Source organism: Eubalaena glacialis, chromosome 12 (assembly GCF_028564815.1).
Source record: "Eubalaena glacialis isolate mEubGla1 chromosome 12, mEubGla1.1.hap2.+ XY, whole genome shotgun sequence".
NCBI lineage: Eukaryota > Metazoa > Chordata > Mammalia > Artiodactyla > Balaenidae > Eubalaena > Eubalaena glacialis.
In genome coordinates this window covers 27866949-27888246 of record NC_083727.1, presented here as the reverse complement: position 1 = coordinate 27888246, position 21298 = coordinate 27866949, and the positions used below count along the sequence as shown (strand labels likewise).

Below are 21298 nucleotides of genomic sequence, written 5' to 3'. Positions count from 1 at the left end.
TCAAAGTGTCTGCAGGTCTGCATTCCTTTCTGATGGCTCTAAAGAGAATCCAGCTTTTGCCCTTTTTTTCTTTGAAAGGCTGCCCTCATTCCTTGGCTTGGGGGTTCCTTTCTGTCTTTAAAGCCAGCACTGGCTAGTTGAGTCTTTCTCACATCCCGTCACTCTGACACTGACTCTCCTGCCCCCCTCATCCACATTTTAAAACCCTTGTGATTACACTGGGCCCATACAGATAATCCAGAAGAGTCTCCCTATTTTAACATCAGCTGATTAGCAACCTTAATTCCATCTGCTACCTTAATTCCTCTTTGCCATGTAAACTAACATATTCACAGGTTCTAGGGATTAGGATGTGGACATCTTTGGGAGGCCATTATTCTGCCTACCACACAAAATGTCACAGTGCATCTAGCATGTATGGGCAACAATGTGATTTCCATAGGAATTTTGAGTGTTAAATGTAAATTTGAGTGAGTTTACAGGACTAGGTCAGTGGCAACTTATTTCTGAAAACATTGAATGCCCAGCAAAGGGATTTGTACTATTTCTTTAAGTAATAATTCTCTTTGTGTCGAATTAGTACTAATATCTGCCATCACTTTTTACTTGTTACACATTAGAAAATGACATGATTATAAGGTATGTCTAATTCACAATACCAAAACTTTTAAAGATAAATAAGACTTCACTGAACTTTTTTTAATGGTTTATGAGAGACTTGAAAAACACATTTTAGAAGTAGCTCAATCAATTTACTCCTCAAACTTTGAAAGCAAAGAAGTAATAACAACAATAAAAATGTATTTATTAAAGACCTAGTTATAGGTGGTTCTGGAGTTGACCCCGTATACTCTAATCCAGACACACAAACCTAAGAGCCGCAAGGTATGTGAACACATGCAAGTCAAAGGTAGGTATTTTTACCTTGCACTAAACAGGCAACAGAACATGAATGTCAAAAACAAAGATGTATAAGAGGACAAAGAATGCAAGAAGTCTCATGATCAGACTGCAGAATGGATTCAGGGAGAAGGTCATGGAAGACAGAGAGTAGGAGGGCCCAGAGGTCCAGATAAGAAAATAGAGTGAGACCCATGGTAACGATATCTTAGAAAGATTTACAATCATTTTAGATATTTTATGGAATAGAAGGAGCAAATCTTAGAATTTAAATGTGGGATGGAAAAGAAAGTTACCACAATGAAACTCTTAGAGAATCTTTAGACAGTTAAGATCTCATATGTGCATCAATGTTGTCGATTACTCCAGTGTGCTAGGCTTTCTTTCATTGATGATACTGCTGTTATTCTTCTAGCAACACTACATATCAAAAAAGGGGGGGGGGGTGGGTTCACTTGGATCCCCTGTACCATACTACACAGAGAGTGTGTCATATATTGTCTATACATTATACATTAAAAAGCTTCACCTTTACTTTTCACCCTTGATTCTCCTGCCATCACAGAGGAAAACAGGTTCTAAAATTACCTTAAAAATAACCATGATATATATTCGTTTTTAATCCATTATCTTCCAGCTTTCCCTTTCTTTTTTTTCGTTACTCCTGTAGATGACAGGAAAATAGGTGTTCATCACTGTAGCAAAGCACTTAGCCTTAGAAAGAACCAGGGAAAACAATGGAAAAAAAATACAGCAAACTGTGTTTCCAATTACCAGCAGATGCTTCCATTTATTCTAAGCGTTCTTATTCAGTTAACTGTACAAATTTTTAATCATATAAATCTGGTAGTGTTCTAGCCTTGTGCTCTTGATTTACTCTTGTCTTCCAGTTGATTTCACATGCCTTTTGCTTCTGGCATCACTTTCCCACGAATACTATGCCTGGAGCTGCATGAATTCCAGGTGATACATGGTAAAGAATGCAGCTCATTGCAGAGTTTATTTATCTTTTGTGTTTTGTTTTGTACTTCGCTGAGGCTGTGAAATTACGGTGCGTCTCTCTGAGTCAGCAGCACCATGGGCCACTCGCTGGTTATAAAGCCATGAATGCCTACTTTCTTTTCTTCCATCTTTGCTTTGTGGAATCATCTGGTCACCATTCTTGCATGCATGGAATATTACAGTGGGAAAGATTACCAGGCTTCATCCAAAGACCGCTTTACATAGACTTTAATAAATCAAATGAAGGAGTAGGTCTTGGTGAGAATATCCCTGATGATGAAGATCAAAGACTCAGAGCCTTGCCTGTATTTCAGTCATTCTGAAAATAGCAATAGTAGCCCAACAAAATGCTGGAAAGACAGAGGGTTGGCAAAATTGGCCTAAGTAAATTTTGTTTGACATTTGGTGAGGAAAGACTTTCAAAAATAGCCATTTGGTTTTGAAGTTGACTCCATTGTATATATATTCTTCATCACAGTGGCCAATACTGGATATTCAACCTTATTATCTTTAAAGTTAACTTCTAAGGGAAAGAAATTAATGAAACAAAATTCAAAAGCCAAGCAGTGGTTCAATATCATGGATGTCCCTGGACATAGCCTTTGCTCTTATATTGCAGTTCTGGTTGCTTATTTCCAGTTGAGAGTACTTATCCTGAGCCACTATTGATTGTTTTCAAAAGTCTTAACACATCTGTGACCACCTAGAGGGGTGGGATAAGGAAGGTGGGAGGGAGATGCAAGAGTGAGGAGATATGGGGATATATGTATATGTATAGCTGATTAACTTTGTTATAAAGCAGAAACTAACACACCATTGTAAAGCAATTATACTCCAATAAAGATGTTAAAAAAAAAAAGTCTTAACACATGTTCCTGTAAAGATAGGCACTTTTGCTGCATTTTCTTTCATAAATAACTAACATGGAAGAGGCAGAAAATACCTGCCACATAGTAATCCTCTAGCCTTGCTACTCAGAGTGTGGACCGCAGACTAGCAGCCTTGTCATCCCCAGAGAACTTCATGGAAATGCAGGGTCTCAGGTCCCCACCCAGACCTGCCCAAACAGAATCTACATTTTAATAGGATCTCTGGGTGATTTGTTTGCACACTAACATCTGAAAAGCATTGCTCAAAACAGCATCTGAGAGACACCTTTTGGCATAGATGTTTTATGTAATTCATAATCACCAGGAGGTAATAAGTGAAAGAAAGAGGGAAAAATAAATAATAATTTGAAGAGGCAGTAGGATTATACTTCATACACATATAGTTGAAACTTCCTTCTTCCAAATTGACTTTGAACTCCGTAAACATAAACATAAATGAATGCCAAGGGGGGAAAATTGGTACTGTTAGAAGGTTTTATTCCTTACCATTTTCTCACTTTCCTTTTATGTTGTTTATACTAATAATATTTTTCTATCTTATTAGTTTATTTTGATTATATTAAGAGGGAAAAAACCTCACTCGGGCATTTCCCAGCAGGTCTTTGAAGATGTCTGGACGATCTCCCCTCCTGCCTCCTTGTGGTCTTCTCAGCCTGGGCTAATTCTTTTTTTTTTTTTTTTTTTTTATTTATTTATTTATTTATTTATTTATGGCTGTGTTGGGTCTTCGTTTCTGTGCGAGGGCTTTCTCTAGTTGCGGCAAGCGGGGGGCCACTCTTCATCGCGGTGCGCGGGCCTCTCACTATCACGGCCTCTCTTGTTGCGGAGCACAGGCTCCAGACGCGCAGGCTCAGCAATTGTGGCCCACGGGCCCAGTCGCTCCGCGGCATGTGGGATCCTCCCAGACCAGGGCTCGAACCCGTGTCCCCTGCATTGGCAGGCAGACTCTCAACCACTGCGCCACCAGGGAAGCCCAGCCTGGGCTAATTCTTGAGAGCTTCCAGAATCCATGTATCTCACTTGCAAAAAAATTGGTATAGACAATCTTATTTACAAAGCAGAAATAGAGACACAGACATAGAGAAAAAAGGGGGACGGGGGGGGATGAATTGGGAGACTGGAATTGACATATATACACTACTGATACTATGTACAAAATACATAACTAATGAGAACCTACTGTATAGCTCAGGGAACTCTACTCAATGCTCTGTGGTGACCTAAGTGGGAAGGAACTCCAAAAAAAGGGGATATATGTATACATGTAGCTGATTCACTTTGCTGTACAGCAGAAACTAACACAATATTGTAAAGCAACTGTACTCCAATAAAAATTTTTTTTAAAAAAAGTAAAGCATATGTCAGACTGTTTTTAAGCCACTTTTGAAACATTGTATTTGGTTTTACATACTATACTACCTTGAAAAACACTTGTCAATTAAACAGAGATGAGCTAGGAGCTGTCAAAATTATTAAAATGTTTGAGGAATATAGACCCCAAGCAAAAAATTGGAGGCCCACATAACTTGTTTAGAGAAATGAGGCCGGGGGAGGCCTAAGACACATGTTCACCACCACAGCACACGACACAAAGCTGTACAGCTCATGAACATCAAACCTACCCATTAGTCACTGTGGTCTGAAATTGAAATTCCCAATCAAGGGAATCGATACGGAACACTAAATAACCCATGATAAAGCAGGGTTGCAGGCTTACACCCTAGACATGATTCATGACCGTTATCACATCTCCAAAATGCAGTTACAGTGAATATTTATCCTACTGAGACCCTTCTTTTAACACATACTTTGTCCTTTATCTATCTACTCTCATTCACACGTCAATCACTTTGCCCACCTTTCCTCACCTTTGTACCATTAAATCCCTCACTATCTCTCCCATGGGGCCACTCTCCAATACTCTCTCCAATACCCCTGTCTCTGATTTCCTCTACTCCTGCATCCTCATGGGGAACACGAATTTCCAAAGCGGGACCTAACTCAAGGATGGGGGGTTTGACTTGTCAGTTTTCTTATAGATCCCAGGAAAGTAGAGCCAAAATTTGAGTTTAGATAAATTGTCAATTATGATTTCTTAGCTTAAAAACAATCACTCAAAAATTTTACAGCACACTATTGCTTACAAATCACTCACATTTTAATCTTATTTTACTCTTAGAAGATCCCCATGTGATGGATGAGGTGGTTATTACTATCATACCCATTTATAAATAAATCTCTAAGTTTGAGGCAAAGGTCAGTGGTGAACTGAGACTGAAATAGAGTTTTTATAACCCTAAGATAAGTAGTCTTGAAGGACTTCTTGGAGATTTCATCATTGTAGCTATTTTTTAAGAAGGTGACATGCCCTCAAACATGAAGTTATGAAAAATGTACTCTACCACCACTTAAAATCTTTGACAATCAGAAATATTTCTGAAATCCCAGGAAGGTTTCAGCCAGAGGATGCCATCATCATACAGCAAAGCATCAGGTGTTTAGTCATGGAAAGAACAGCAGGGAGGAGGAGCCAGATGGAGAAAATCAAGTCTTCCAGCCATTTTGTTCTCAACCCCTGTGTTATTGGACTCGTTTGTTGTGGGTTAACTGTCAGAGACAGTAAGCTTAGCATTAGTTAGATATCTGAGAGCCAGGATAGAGATCTGATGCCAGCTCAAACCCTGATTTCTCTCTTTAAATGTCCAAAGAAAAGTAATAGAAGACCTAACCCACAGTGAAAATCAGAATCGAGGTGAGGGAGGCCAGACAGGTTCCAGTGCCTGAGAAAGGACCCAAGGGCTGGTACAAGAGGTTCTCTCCTCTGCTGTTGCTCTAGCTGTTAATACATATTTGCAGAGTGAATAAGGGAATAATTGGTTGTAGTTTAGAAACCTGTTGTGAAATCAAACTATGAATCTGTCAGCTCAGCCCCCTTCAACTTCCCCCCACCTCGCCTTTCCTCATTTGCCTCACCACTCTCCTCCCTTTCCACGTGACAAGGGAAATATGTGCTGCCTTCTATGGTCGGTCTGTAGACCAAGTCCTTTTCCCTGCTTGCTGGCATGATTCCTTGAGATTAGTTAAGGCCACAGTTATTACATTTCTATTTCTCCTGGAGGACACTGTAAATTGTTTGAGCTTCTTCTACTTAGACTACATTAAACAAAGTTGAAAGACCGGTTTTTCCTCCCTTGCTCATTTTGAATTTCATTGGAATTGCATTTGTGAAACCCCGGGTGGTCGTGTGTGTGTGTGTGTGTGTGTGTGTGTGTGTGTGTGTGTGTGTGTGTTAACACATCCGTATTTGAACTGATGGAGAGAAAAGGCCAGGACAAAATGTATAAACTCCCACAATAGTTTGAAATTTTTCTTTAAATATAGAAGCAGGATGGGGGTTAATAAGTATTTAAAATACTTGCAAAATATGTGAGTGAGAATACTTTCATTAATTAAAATGACGTTTTGTGAAAATCTATTGCTAGACTCAAAATAATCTAAAACTGAAATGAATGTGTATTTCTAAGTTTCCATTTTTAAAAAACGTACATTCTCTAAAATGATTAGAAATATTTAATATTGTTAATATTTTCTTTTTAAAATCATATATAATAAGGGCTTATCTGCCTAGCCATAAGTCCACAAGATTTTTACATAGCCCCCAGAACACTAGAAATTCTTCAAGATAATCCAGGTTCTCAAACATTACGTCTTCAAATCTTTTTTCTTGGTCATGTACTTTAGCATTGTGGTTATCAATTCTTTCCTTTATAGCTGCAAACACAGAGCAAAGTATTTTTGATAGAATTAGGTATCCATTGGAACAAGTGGTTTTGACTTTGTTAGTTCTCATTACATTTCCTTCACGCAAGAAGAGAACTACGCTATTTCCCTCTTACTGGGATGTTAGGTTGACTCACAGTGCCTGAAGAAAAATGCGATTATTTTGAAAGTCCCTTTTAAATTTCCTATTTGTAGCACATTAGTTACAAATATTAAGGCTTATAAGAATCTTACAAGTCACAGAGTCACATAGACCTCTTTGCTCCAGGAGTCCTCTGGGCACAGAACTTCCCCATCAGCCCCTTCTCCTCATCCCTAGTATAATAATAGGTGAATGATGTTCACTGAGTAAGGGAAAAATCATAGGTTTACAGACATGCTCTTCTAAAGTAACTATCTTTAAGACAAAAGAGATGCCAGCCTACAGAATGGAACAAAGCCACCTTTTAGAGAATTTGTGAGGGATAGTAATATTAGTCCAACAAGTGCTAGCATCTCATCAGTTTATCCCACTCTTTTGAACCTGCAGTTGAGCCAAAATTCTCCTGAGCCAAGCTTTCTCGCAAGATTTCCTGTACTTCCTGTTTCTATGTGAGCCAGAAATACCATGAGAATGACCTTCCTTGTGGTATTTCTGCACTTCTACCCTGGAGTGAAGATAATCCCATGTTGGGGAGAATTTTTGGTTTTAATTGTGCAACATTTTTAATTTTCAAATATCCAAATTGAGGAGATTCCTCTTTGAGAATGAAAATTTAAGATGGTATTTCCTTGGCCCTAATTCATTTCCACTAGGAAGTATTCATGTTCAATGATTCAACATTTTGCAACTTCTCTAAGATATTTTTACGAGGAAATATGTAAAACAATATAGAAAATACAGTGGAAACTCATATCCTTGGATTTTTTTAAAAAGTCATTCTTGAAGAAATGTGCAATGAAGAGTTATATTCTTAATACATTAGCGTATGTGACATATTATACCATATATTTGTTTTCTTTGTTCTTAACCCCTTTGTTCTGAGGGTCAGGATATCCTGATGCAAAGTACTATTGCAAAATAACTGAACAAAAATAAAAATAGTCAAACACTTAGGAAACTCTTTGGTTGTTATGTCAAGGAAGTTTGTGACTGAGGAGTGAGTATAAGACATTATTCAGGAAATATGCTAATAGAGTACAACAGCCTACATGTGCTTATTAAATAAAATTGTCTCAATTCTAGAGAGCCTGAATGCCCCCAGTCTGATGGAAGGGTAAGATAAGAACTGGGAGGGCTGTCAAAAGTGGTGAAACTGTCAGACTGAGGCTTAAATCCCTTCATCCCTTATCAAAGAGAGAAGTTTAAAAAGGCACATCTTTCTCATAAGTGGATCATTGATTATTCCCTAATTGGGTTGTATGAATATCTGGTTGTTAATAGGAAGAGCTGTCTGATCAATATTTTAATCATGAAACTCACAAGAAGCAGTGTCTTAAATGTCTTTTATTGTTGTTTTTTATCCTTAAAGGATGTTGACCCTTCTTCGCCTATTAGAAAAGACAGTAGGTTTGCCAGTGTACTTTTCCATCCAGAAAAAAGAAAAGCCACTTAATTCAGTGTGGAAAACTAAACTCCTTAACCATGGGTTTAGAGGAATAATAATAACAACAGCAACAAAATTACAGTAGCCTTTGCTAGTTTCAACTTTTAAAGTATGAGGTAAGGGCGATGAAAATAATACACACCCTACAATGGTCTTTCTCCTCTCCTCCAAGTCCCCTCTGCTCTCCCCTAAAGAAACATCCTATGACTGTGTGATAAAACAGCCCCAAAAGGAATGTAGAGCAGAAGCAACGGACTGTACATCAGCAAAATAAAATGCCAAGCAAAATAATGCACTTTGCAATACGGAGACATGAAAAGGAGAGAAAGATGGGATTGTTACAATGGCCTCCCCAAGAAAATAGGAGCTATTCACGTGAATGCACAAGTTCAAATTGTTCCTACAAACCCAATTTGCTGGCAAAAGTACCAAATATAATACCATCCCACTTTTGTTTGTGTCCAGGGCTTTTCACACTAGCTCCAGGGGCCATCCCCTTCTGTTGCACGGGTTCTGACTACTAGGGTGAGTGCCTCCAGCTCTGAGCCTCAGGATCCAAGACACATGGCCCGTGATCATCCTCAACTGAACCACTGTCAGGTGGGGGGAGCAGTTTGTGGCCCAAATACTATGTCCACAGCGCTCTGTCTCTGGAAAGTGAACCTTCAACACTTTCTTTTCACTGTCACTTATGCCCCCAACAAATCTCCTTTAAAATTATTATTAAAGGAAATGACTATTCCTTTGAAATGAGTTTTTAACCATCCCCAGCTATTTGTCCGGACTTTGCAACCGCACCCGCACGTTTGCATGAGGATCTTGATGCTTCCCCAATTCACTTCTTTCACAGTTAGCTTTGGAATGTGATCCAATGTTATTTCCCTTCCAGCTGAAGGGCAGCTGAGGTTACAAAGGGATTTGACTAATAGGCCAAAACCCAGTTAAGTTTGCTGAAAAGCAAGTGACAGCGAAGGGGGAGGGGTGTGGAGGAGGGGAGTGTGTGAACCGTGGTGCCCAGGACCAACCCAAGAGCCTTCTGAAGAGCCCCAGTCCAGCACACACTGTGGTGAGAGGGCAAGGTGGCCCCCAGCCAGACCTTCCGGAGAGAAGCAGCTGCGATGCTCAGCTTCCCCTGTTTTCTCCTTGATGCTTGCAGGGCTGGAGCCGGGGAAGCGTCTAGGTTTCCTGCACCACAGGGGTGACTCCTTACCTGACACCTTCAGGTAACTGGTCTCTGGAGGACCCCCTGGGAGGCTGGCAAAGGGGCGCCGCCCCACATCTTTGCCTGAAGTCCTAAAGGGCTAAACAAGCCACTTGACAAACTTTGACAAGCACCAAAAGAGACTAGAAAACAAATAAATCAGAAGAGAGAAAAAGCGAAGGCTAAAGCCTCAATGGCCTTTCTCCCCCCTGCTGTCGTTCCAGCTGTAGCCTGGGATTAATTAAGTGCTGCAAAGTCAGTGCCTGAGAGAGAAGGGGGGAAAAAATGCTTTCTCTCTCTAAGGCAGGAGGACAGGAACCGTTCTCACCAGTGAGAAACCTTGGGAAGTGAGTCGCTGTCATCGTCAGTGTTTGTGGAGGGGCTGGAGGGGCAGGGCTTTGCCAGGCTGGAGGAGGCTTGCCTTTCCGAAGCTGGAGAGGATTTCCCGGGGGTTCGCCTTCCCCTGCCTGGGAAGAATTTCCCCTCTGGTAGCAGCCGCAGCAGCAGCGCGACCTCGTCTTCTGGAGACCAGGGCAGAATGCCTGTGCTCGAGCGCTATTTCCACTCGGCAGAACTGGGCAGAAGGTGGACGGCCCCAGAAGGTGTGCTGCCCTCCTCCCTGGGCAGCCGGCCGGTGTGCCAGCAGGGGCCGCTGCCCTGGGACTTGCCAGAGATGATCAGGATGGTAAAGCTGGTTTGGAAATCCAAAAGTGAGCTGCAGGCGACCAAACAGAGAGGCATTCTGGAGAATGAAGATGCTCTCCACAGCTTTCCAGGTAAATCAGCTGGGAGGTGTGAAAGGTACCGGGGCCAAGTCTCACGACTTTCAGTCCCTTCCTTGGAGAGCCCAAGACCTAAAAATGGGAAGAGGAAGGAAGACAAACTGTGCAGCATAGGGCCCGAGGGCTGTGGTTAATGAATGTTTGCTCTATTATAAAAATGCATCTTAAAATTAAGAGCGATGCGGTAGGAGGAGCATGAACAGACGGGCAATCAAGAAACCTGGGATCTGGGCTTAGCTTGTCACTTGTTTGCCCTGTGGCTTAAACAAGTGACATTTCCTAAGTCCCAGTCTCCACAGGGAGGGGATGAGATTGCATGCTCTTTAAATTGGGTGTCTGTCCTGCCTCTGCAATTTCTTATTGACAAGACAGTTACCTCTGAGAGAATATTCGTCTTGGGTTGCTTTTTTGTAATGCTTTATAGAAAGTAAAATATATTTTCTCATTTTAAACTGTGGAACTACAGCATGTATAAATGTTCCCAGGACTGAGTTTGGCCTGGTTGCTTTTTATGTCATGAGAAAGTTGATAAACTTCCTTGCCTCAGTTTTCCCTTTTGACAAATGACAATAATACAAATTTCTCCATTGATATCAGGAAAAATCAACTCACAAATGTGGAAATGATGATTCATAGGAGCTCTGTTATGTTATAAGAATGTGCTGTGTTTGGGACAGTTGAGGAGAACTTTGCTGTGTTTTTAACAGGGGGTACCACACCACAAACATACCTAGGATCGCTGTGGAGGATCCCAAGGGACTCCGATAACTCCGTACACTAAGAATACAGGATGCACTCTTCCTTAGGGGAATATGTTGGTAGATATTTGGAAAGTGATGGTTTGCTTTAGAAGAACAAATGTGAACATGTGTTTATGCATTTGAAGTTTTGGCTAGCCCTGTGCATGGAATCCTGACATGCCATTGTTGGTGAGAGATGGGGGCCTAGATGGAAAAGCAATACCAAAAAGTACCTCTCTTTTTTTCTCGTGGAAAAAGACTAGGAAATCAAAACTCAGCTAATTTTTTTTAATCATTTATGCAGAAACCTTTTTTAAGTTGCCTAATAATCTAAAATGAACATTATTAAAAAATAATGCTCTGGGCAAGAAAAAGAAGATTGGAAAGGAATTAATAAAACAACAGTATTGGTCTCTAGTAAACAATGAATACTTAGGAAAGATAAGGAAACCAATGAGACTGATGTTTATGTGGCATTTGGGAGATGGATGCCCAGGGAAATGGGTCCTGGTCAGAAAAAATGAGGTAATGCTAAAGCCATCCCATATTTCATGTGAGTACAAGAAAAATGGAAAAACCCACCTGGGCAGAAAACTTAACTATGACACTTCAACTTTTACCGCTCTTGGTTTGTTTCAGTATATTAAATGATTAAAATGCATATTTCAAATTACACTTTTGGTAAAACTACTTAATTTAACAGATGTTAGCATGTCTGTAGAGATATGTGTGTATTATTCTTTATATTATATACTAGCAGGTGTCTAATTCCTGAAAAAGCAATACTACAGAGAGAAAACAAAACCCCTATAACTTTTTGTCACTTAAAACCTACATTTTTCTGGATGTTATGAAGTTGAGCTAACTGAGTCTTAAGATGCCCCTGGACCCCTGCCTCACCCTTTGTGGAATATATCTCAGCAGCCATGCTCCTTCCCAGGAAGGCTGCCCCTGCTTTGTTGGTCCCTTCATCCTGCCTGCCAGGAGGCAAGCTCTATTTCAACACCTCCCCAAAAGCTATCTGTTTACCCCCTCTTCTTCCTTCCCTGCCTCCCCAGCCTCAAGGGGATGAGGGGCTCACACTTTCTGACATGGACATAAAGCCATTATCGTCCATATACGCAGCATGGGGCCGTATGTTGAAGCCCCAAAGGCAAGTTGCTTCACTTTCCAAATTGTCTTATTGTTTCTCTCATCTTGTTGCTGAGGCTGCATTTCCTCCTCACATCAAGTGTTCTGTGCCATTCTCATCATAACAGCGTGATGGTGAGGGTAGAATATTTCCAAAAGCCTGGCATCTTTCCATTTTTAGAAAGAGATGGTTTAAACTGTCTTCATTTTGAGTACAGGGGTTTAAGTAGAAAGTTCCTCAAAAAACACCAAGACACATGGTGGTCTCTCTCTCTTTCCCTCCCTCCCTACTTCCCTCCCTCCCTCTCTTTCTCGAATCTGACCCTTGCCTCAGAATCCTCAAACAATTTATGCTTTGACGACATGGAACAGTTTACTGTTCCTCAACATGCATCAAGTGGTGCCCCACCTCTGAGCCTTGCCTTATGCTTGGAATGTCTTTTTTTGGCTTAGGCCATTGAAAATTTTTATTCAAATACAAAGTCCAGCTCAGGCATCCCTTTCTTTGTAATGACTTTTTTGATCTCCATCCCCACCCCCAGATCTTCTCCCACAGTCATTTATTCCCTCTCCTTTACTCTCTTTGCCTGTAGGAACTTAACATATTGCACTTATAGCACACAATTTTTTGCCATGCTAGTAACTAAAAACAGGAAAATTAAATACTATAACATTCCATGTATATTTCAACTGCTTGTGATAACAGATAAATGAGTTTACATTTCTAAAAACCATGAAATTGCAGAACTTCTGAAGAGAACCAACAGTCTAGAGAGCTTTAGAGACGGATGTCACCGTTCTTAATAAGTTGAATTTAACTTTAAAAGTTCCAGCTTTTGTTTTCCTTAGTGAAGGGCATCATTATTTGCACTCATACTCCTTAGTCAAGACTGGAACTTTGTTTCTCATAAGGGAAATAGAAAAGTGTTCTGAGATTTTGCTTAGGGAATAAAGGGAGAGAGCAAAAGGATTTATGGAAAAATGAATGCATACATATGTGTTCAGGAGAGATGTTTAAGGTGAAATATACTGAACTGTGAGTGATGGAAGACAGAGAGGAACAGAGTCCCCTGAAGAGAGCAAGGGAGAGCTAGGGAGGAGGAAGTCATACGTGGGAACATCTTTGCCGGAGACTAATGCGACTTTTAAAGCAATAGGTTGGAGGAGGGAATGGGGGATGATAGGAGGAAGAGAGGCTCTTCAAAGTCATCCCTCCGGGTGCATGCTTCTAGGCGTGCCCCCAGGAGCTGGACATGGGCAGAGGCACTGTTTGCCCTGGAGAGGGACTCTGGAACATATCAGCATGCCCAAAGTTGGAGTGTCAGCTCAGTTCATTACCTCTTACCCAAGTATTTAATTGTATTAATACTCACATCATTTTCCCTCTATGAAGCAAACAAAGGATGGTCTAATTGTCTAGTTAACACAGACGAGGCGAATAATGAACTAGAGACTAAACAACTTGTCCAGACCTTGACATTGTGTCAGAACCAGACCATCTCAATCATCCAAGTCTAATCCACAAAACTGACATGATCAGGGCACAAGCTGGGTAATTTCAATTTAAACCAAGACATTGTTTTACTGATTATATGTAGCTGGACAAACATGGAGGCTCTGGATGCAATATAAACCTTGGTCAAAGCAGAAAAATAATATTACCATGCAAAATAAGTCAAAGAATTGTGCCTCCTTTACATTTTTAAACTCATTCTGTGGGCTTTAGTTTCAGGTCCAAGTTTCCAGTGCTGAGAAGATTCCCAGGGGGAGATTATCCATCTATTACCAATAGAAAATAAGCTTCAAAGCATGGTGGTCTGAGCATGCCCAGAAGTGGGGAGTGAGGGGAGGGAAGAAGGATGGGGAATAAATAAACGGTTTCTTAAATGCTCTGAGCGCAAATATTATTCTAATTGTGATTCTAGTCAGCAACCTAAGACTAGACATCCCCTAGGAGGACTTGGTCTTAGTTGAATAAATAATTTGACTTCAGAATTCAACCAAATACCTGCAAACTCTGCAGCTGTGGAACTTACCAGTCATTCTGGTATCTCTGGTCTAAATTTTACATTATATTTTACTTATTTATTAAGCTTGTTTCCATTTCAATAGCCTTTGGTTACAGAAATATATAAAACACACACCTCCCTCAAAAAAAAAAAGCATTCATTTTCCCCATAGCCATTGTAACTTGTCCTGTCTTCAAGAAGAATAAAAATAATCAGAAATTTGCTTTATACTGAGCCCTAAAAATCAAACAGCTTCAGAAGGGAAAATCTCTGAAACAATTCACTGATTCCAGAACTATACAATTCAAATTGACAAACAGGCTATTTTTAAATATCTCAAGTATCAAGCATGATATAAATTAAATATGTTGAAGACTGAACACTTTTATTATTATAAATCAAGGAGCATTTATTAGACGTGTAGTGTATACCACGGACTGTGGTAGGCACCAAAGATTCAGGGAGCAATCAAACTTAATAAGAAGAGAACAATTATGAATTTATGAATCAGAATTCTATCTAGAACTTCAGTGTGAAAACAAGCATTTGTTAGTTTCAACCTCTATGTCAACTCAAAGTACTGGCTATAAAAATTGGCCAGTAAAATTCAAAAACACTGGTAAAAAATTCAAGCGCACTTTCAGATATTCCTCAATATTTTTTTTTTAAACATCCTTATTGGAGTATAATTGCTTTACAATGGTGTGTTAGTTTCTGCTTTATAACACAGTGAATCAGTTATACATATACATATGTTCCCATATCTCTTCCCTTTTGCATCTCCCTCCCTCCCACCCTCCCTATACTCCTCAATATTAATGATTTCATTCAAAGCAGGACAAACTGCTTTGATCAAAGAATCAATTAGTCTTAACAGTAGATAACTTCACATTAATTCAAAGCATTTTTCTATGTTCTTGTAGACATTAGCCTCCACTCATCCTGTAGCTATACTGGATAATAACCATTGACAAGTCAATCCATTCTTTAAATGTGAATGCAAATTTGAGTGAAAACTGAGACACATCATCGCTCCTTGAACTAAACCTGTTCTTCAACAGACTTCCTAGTTTTCATAAATGGCATCACTCCTGCAGAAACCCAGGTTCAAAACCGCTCCCTCATACTTCCCAGTTCATGTGGATTGCATAAACCTTCACTTGTTCATTTAAAAAAAACAAAAACAAAAAACCACTCCCACCAGCTCTCCAATTCCAGTTGGCTCCAATTCCATAGAATAGGTTAAGAGTGTCGTTGCAGAGTTGAGATTTTTAAAATTTTAAGTCCTGCCTCTCTCTTACGGACTCTGTGAACTGTGCAAATTACTTCACCTCTCTGTGCCTCAGTTTCCCCTTCTTTTAAAAAACACGGGAATAACAGCAGCACCTTTGCAAAAGGTGAGGATTAAGTGAGATAATAAAAAAAAGTGCCAAAAAAAAGCCTACATCCTACCATATTCTCAGCAAGTGCTCACTATCATAATTACTGATATTGCTGCTATTTCCTCAACAACTTACTCACATTCATTGCTTTCTTTCTATTCAGTTACATGGCCCTTAGCCAAACCTCATGTTGTTTGGTCTGTTATCTTCCAATAGCCTCCAACTCCAGTACTCTCTCTACCCCTCTTCTTTCTCCTCCATCATTTAGATCAATAACATCAAAAGAAAAATCAGAATAGATCTCCCCCCTCTTCAGAATCCTTCAATGATTTTTCCATTGTCTGTAGAGAAAATCCAAATTCTACTATCCTGCATTCAAAGCACTGCACACTCTGAAACTAGCTCACTTTTCCCATCTGACTTGTCACTTATATGCCACCCGGATAGGACAAGCATCCCACAGCTTCCTACGTGCTTTCTGCTCATTGTTGCCAATGCCTAAAATTACTTCCCTCCACGTCCCCAACTTCTGCCATCTTTTAAGACCTCACTCACACGCCATTCCCCGCACAAAGCCTTTCTGAGATTACCAAGGAAGGGTGTGCCTTTCTCTTCTGAAGTCTTACAGAACTTTCTTTGTATTTATTTCACAGGCAAACCACTTTATTATAATTAATGTACATTTTCTTCCTCCCCTCCTAGACTTTCAGCTTTTTGAGAATCTGGAGAACATTCTATTTTCTTTGTGTTCTCCCTATCATCTTTCACATGTCAGCCACTCAATACACTTTGATAAGTGAAAAAAAGAAAATTATCAGAAGGAATAAAATAGCTTATGAGTTGCCATTAAATGCATGAATGAACATTTTTTTCTAGGCACAGATTACTTAAGAAATATGAATTCTATTTCTTCCTTTTAATGGACTCATTTTTAAACTTATATTCTGGCAGAAGATCAGTATTAGTCATTACGGCTTTTAAAGTAAAAGAAAAAATACACAAGAGTGAATGTCAGAACCATTTAAAAGGTATAAAGTATGTGCAAAACTAATATGAGACAGTTCTCTCTTCATATAGAAGAGTTGTCATTTACTGATAATTATCAAATTTTAGAGTAATGTGTGTAAATTATGCCTGCTTTTATATAATTTTAAAATAATTACTCTGTTCATAAATCTTGGAACATTTTACATAAACTAAAGTTTCAAAAGGTGCTTCTTTTACAGATAACAGTCTGTATATTCCTCAATGTAATTTCAAAAATAGAATGCGGAAGGTGTGTGTTTACCCGGTTCTACAAATGAGCTTTTGAGGGGATGGAGCTGAATAGAGGATGTTATTCCCATGTCCTCTGCTCTTTGCCTGGAAACAGCTTCTCTTTTCTTTTTTCTTTTTTTTTTTTAACAAGGCTGGTTTCACTGGGCAGCAAAGCATTGACTTTTGCATCTAATTTCTAAAAGGAAAACATTAGAAGCTTTATTGTTAAAAGACCAAAAGCAACTCAAAGTGTGTGCCCTCTCCTATTATCTGATATTTTCTCTCTTTAATTATCAGTATACTTCATAATACATAGTAATGCATATCACCATATCAAAAATATGATAGGGAGCAAAGTTCAAAGTACTTGTGATTTAATACAATGCCCTAGCCTAGATGTACACACAGTGTAGACCTTATTCTTTGTTTTTCTATTTATCTCTCTCTGCCTTTCCATGGATTTCTATTTAGAATTGACTTCGATCTCTAAAATGTTAAGAGATCACCCCAAGAGTTTGGATTTGTATCTGTGCACTTGTCTCAGATTTCCTCAAAATACAAAATTATCAGAGACCCTTCCTTCAGAGTACTTGTCCTCACCTAAAATATCCACATGGCATGATATTTTATAGATTATAAAGCAAGCCCCTGTCCTGAACATTTTGTTATTCTTGGGCTCTCACACAGTGCTAAGGGAACACTACAGTCTGTATCATTAGTAACAAGATAAAACCTAAAAGTCAACCTTGTATGCAATTGGAAGGCATACTTGACAAAGGCAAAGCAGGGTTTAGCTGTGTATGGCCTTAAAAGGAGTCCAAGGGGCCAGGGCTACTCCAGAAAAACAAAATCCCTAGAAAGAAAAGGACAAATTTCAAGAGAGATTGAGTAGGATGCGGTTGCAGGTACCTGGTAGTAGAAATTGAAAGGTGAAGAATCCAGAAAATTGTAAAGTAAAATCATGGTGAGAGATATAATGGGAATGAATGTAAAACTTTAGTCAAGGTATTTAAAAAGAAAATTCAATAACCAAGGGTAATAAGACATATAATGTAATCGTTAGAACTTTTCCCATTAAATCTTCAGATGTTCCTCGACCTCTGGAATTAAAGCCAAAGCACAAGATTCTCTTTCTTGCTTCCTTCTCCATCTCTTTTTTGGATGGCACACAACTATCTCAGAAATCTACAGACTTGATGAGCACTTAGGAAAACCCAAAGACATGCTCATTTAGAGGATCTGTGACAAAAAATTTATTCAAAAAAAGTAAATAGAATTTGCTGAAGAAAATGATTGAGAAAGAAAAGAGAAGGGGACAGGTGGAGCCAAGCATAGAGCACCAAGGAGAAGGAAGTGAGGTGAGGACACTGTGAAGAAATTGGATCCAAGTGTAAGAAGAGTAATCAAAAACACATACAGAAATGAAGAGGAAACAGTCACTGTTAAAAACATCTGTCACAGGGATCTCAAATTTCCACACTCAGATGTACAATACATGTAGCCTGTTTCTTTTCTTCAACTAATCAAATCTTCCTTGAACCCACCCTAATGAGGGGTAAGAAAATTTGAACTTGCTAGTTAACGAGGTGGTGGCCAGTCTCTTCTGGATTAAATGACTTCTTTTGGATACATACTTTCCTTCCCCTTGCTCCTCTCCAAGGTACTATCTGGTGAATGTGTCTTGGGCTCCCGCACACTCATCTGAATGTTTCGACCACACGCAACATAAAGTGCCAGTCAGACGGGGAAGCATGTCCATCTGACCACTGGGCTCTGCCTTTGATTCTCTTCCCCACAATTCTTCAGGGTGTCAGGAGTAGATGACCTTACTCTGTGCCATATCCTCTTTTCCAGAAAGAAGCCTCAATGTGGAAGGGACAAGAAACCATATCCACAGCCTACCTCTCAATGTTAATGAGACCTGATAAATGACTATAGAGAGTCTCTTTATCTTTCCACGAAGACCAGTTATTAAGATCATTGTTCTGCTACAAACTAACACACACACACACACACACACACACACACAAATGAAAACAAACAAACCAAAAATGAAAACCCTTACTCTGAAGATGAAATTATGAATATTGACTCCCTCTTTCTCTTTTCCTTCTTGCTATAGCATTCCTAATCATCCCTAATGGTTGCCTCTGGTGGGATGGATGGGGAAGATACACACAAGAGAGCGCAAAAGAAAAATCACATGGATATATTTCCAAAAACCTGATCTCCATTATACACTGGTTGTGCCACCATGTGCTGAGCCCTGTACTTGAGTACCGCATGCTCAATATTATTTATTTTAGTTACATTCCCACGCATGTGCCGAACCCAATCATTCTCCCCTTTCTACTCCCTCTTTCTCGTTTTCCAAAAATATGCTTGTGCATTTCAGTAACCATCTCAGGACTCTGACACTGAAAAGTTCAGCTGAATGATCATAATGCACAAAGCAGGATGTGTACAAGTCACACCTTTATGATCAGGTTCCACATTGGAAGCTGAGGTTTTCTATCCAATGCAAATTAGGATTGTCGTCATAATCATACAGTGCATTGTACTCTGGTCAGGTCTGGTACATTGTCATTGCTTAAATGTGCTAATTGGAAATTTCTGAGAGTTCTTCTCCTTTCTCTGCACCTTAGCCCCTAGGGAGAAGATGGGCTGGGAGGCGTGTACTGGTAGAAAGAACAGTAGCCTTACATATGAACAGGGATCTTTTTTTTTTTCTAGTGTCGTCATAGGAACCATTATTGCCTCCTTCGTGGTAGCTGGTACATAGAAACTGCTGTCTCCTTCCCTATCCTCTCTGTAACTCACCTGAGGTTTAGGTACACCTATCTTTTTGGCCCTTGTTATCTCTCTTGAATATTAGTTGAGTTCCGCACTGTTTTTCTTGGATCAATCCCTAATTCTACAGTAGAACAAAAGAAAATATTTCCTTGTCAATTAAATTGGTATATAAAATCAAGAATTGTGAATTCACTGGACTTTATAAACTCTAAAGCAAATGATTTCTGACCTCTTTCATCCTAAATGCCCTATTCTTTGATTTGGTGATAAATGCACCTAGAATGTGAATAGACAAAATTGGACTAAAACAAATTTTGCTTTGAAAATATTTTTGAAAATGTCTCCAGCACTCCAAAAATAATTAGGAACATTCTAGGAGGTCACAGAATAGAAAATGATGTTTTGATGTTACATACAAGTATTTAGCTTATTCTACTGTACAATAAGTATCAGTTGAATGGGAATTTATTCCCCATTTAGAAATAGAAGAAATTGAGACCTGTATTTACTGGTTGTTTATTCAAGATACTTAGAAAAGGAAGTAAATAATTCAAATTTCTAGGTTTATTCAATTATTCAATTGAATAATTATCTTTTGAGTGTCTACTCGGTGTGTAGCATTGTTAATGTACCTGGGAGGAAAGCAGAAGGAAGAGAGATTACGACCTGTTAGAAAACACAGATCTATAAACAACTTACTGATACCAAGGCAGAATGGCATATGTTTTAAGATACAGTAGAAATAATACTCTCTGGGAACACTGAAGAAAGATCAAGACTGCTTATTCAACTAAGATTTTTAGTGATTATCATGTGCCAGACACTGTCTTGGTTCCTTAAAAAAATACAAATTCATGAACCAAGAAAGTTGAGGTAAATGGATGAATGAATGGATGGACAGACAGACAGTCACGGATAGATAGATAGGGCAAGCTAGGTAGGTGACATATGTTATACTGGAGGTAGCTACACAAAGTCTGTGCCAACACACAAGGGAGCGATTAATTCTGTCTGTATTATGGATGGTAAAGAAGTTTTCAGAGAGGAGGTTATTTTGAGGTAAATTCAAAGTAAGTTATATTTCTCCAAATGAAGAAGAAATGGAGGACATTTCAGGAAAAAGAAATAGTAGGACCAAATGCAAGAAATTCTGGGCAATGCCAAGTCATGAGATATGAAATATATCAGGAAGACGGCTAGGGATGAGACCAGAAAGTCAAACTGGGGGACAGGTTACCAAGGGCTTCATCTGCCTTTCTAAGGAGTATTTCCTCCAGGCAATGAGAAGGCTTCAAATAATGTAAGTGGGAAGTGATAAATTTTAGTTTCGAAAGGTCGCTCTAGCAACAATGGCTGGTGGAGAGCTGGACTTGGGGTAAGGATACCAATGAATTTTTAACCATCAGTTTGGTGTTCATTGACTGTATTAGGTAGATATTGAGAATTTTGAGACGATGAATATTTTTTCTTTAACTTACAAACCAACTTTTCCAAGTGCTATAGCATTTTACAGGAAATAATACACAAATCATCAAGCCACCACCCTGTACCACCTGATACCAGCCCGTCCTGAAGGATTTACATCCTTAATGTTCTTCCATCCAGACCTCCCATTCAAAGTCATGCTCATCTTTTCCCCAAATTCAAAACCTGACACAATTTATCCTCACAATCTCAGAACAGCCTATCCCTCCTAATTTGCCAAGTCATGTTTCTCCCTGAATTCAGGTTGCCATGTTTTCTTAAGCAAACTATTCTTTCAAGGCTAAATGCCACAGGATGGACAAGAAAATGTATAAGAAAAACACAATTCTTATGTAGCTTATAATGTATTGAGTTAGATAA

At 39.3% G+C, this 21298-nt stretch overlaps 1 protein-coding gene across 6 annotated transcripts in view; it reads left to right on the top strand.

Annotated features, from left to right (window-relative positions):
* The window catches only part of PDE7B (phosphodiesterase 7B), a 350275-nt gene that overhangs the window by 190601 nt on the left and 138376 nt on the right, over positions 1-21298 (top strand). For 3 of the 6 annotated variants that reach the window (XM_061206874.1, XM_061206876.1, XM_061206875.1), the window contains exon 1: positions 9816-10135. The exons of 2 other annotated variants lie outside the window; for them this stretch is intronic. In XM_061206874.1, the coding sequence (XP_061062857.1) occupies positions 9898-10135 (238 nt within the window). In that variant the 5' untranslated portion in view covers positions 9816-9897. Of the gene's footprint in view, positions 1-9711; positions 10136-21298 lie in introns of those variants that run through there. One more of the 6 variants, XM_061206879.1, reaches the window with a different exon arrangement.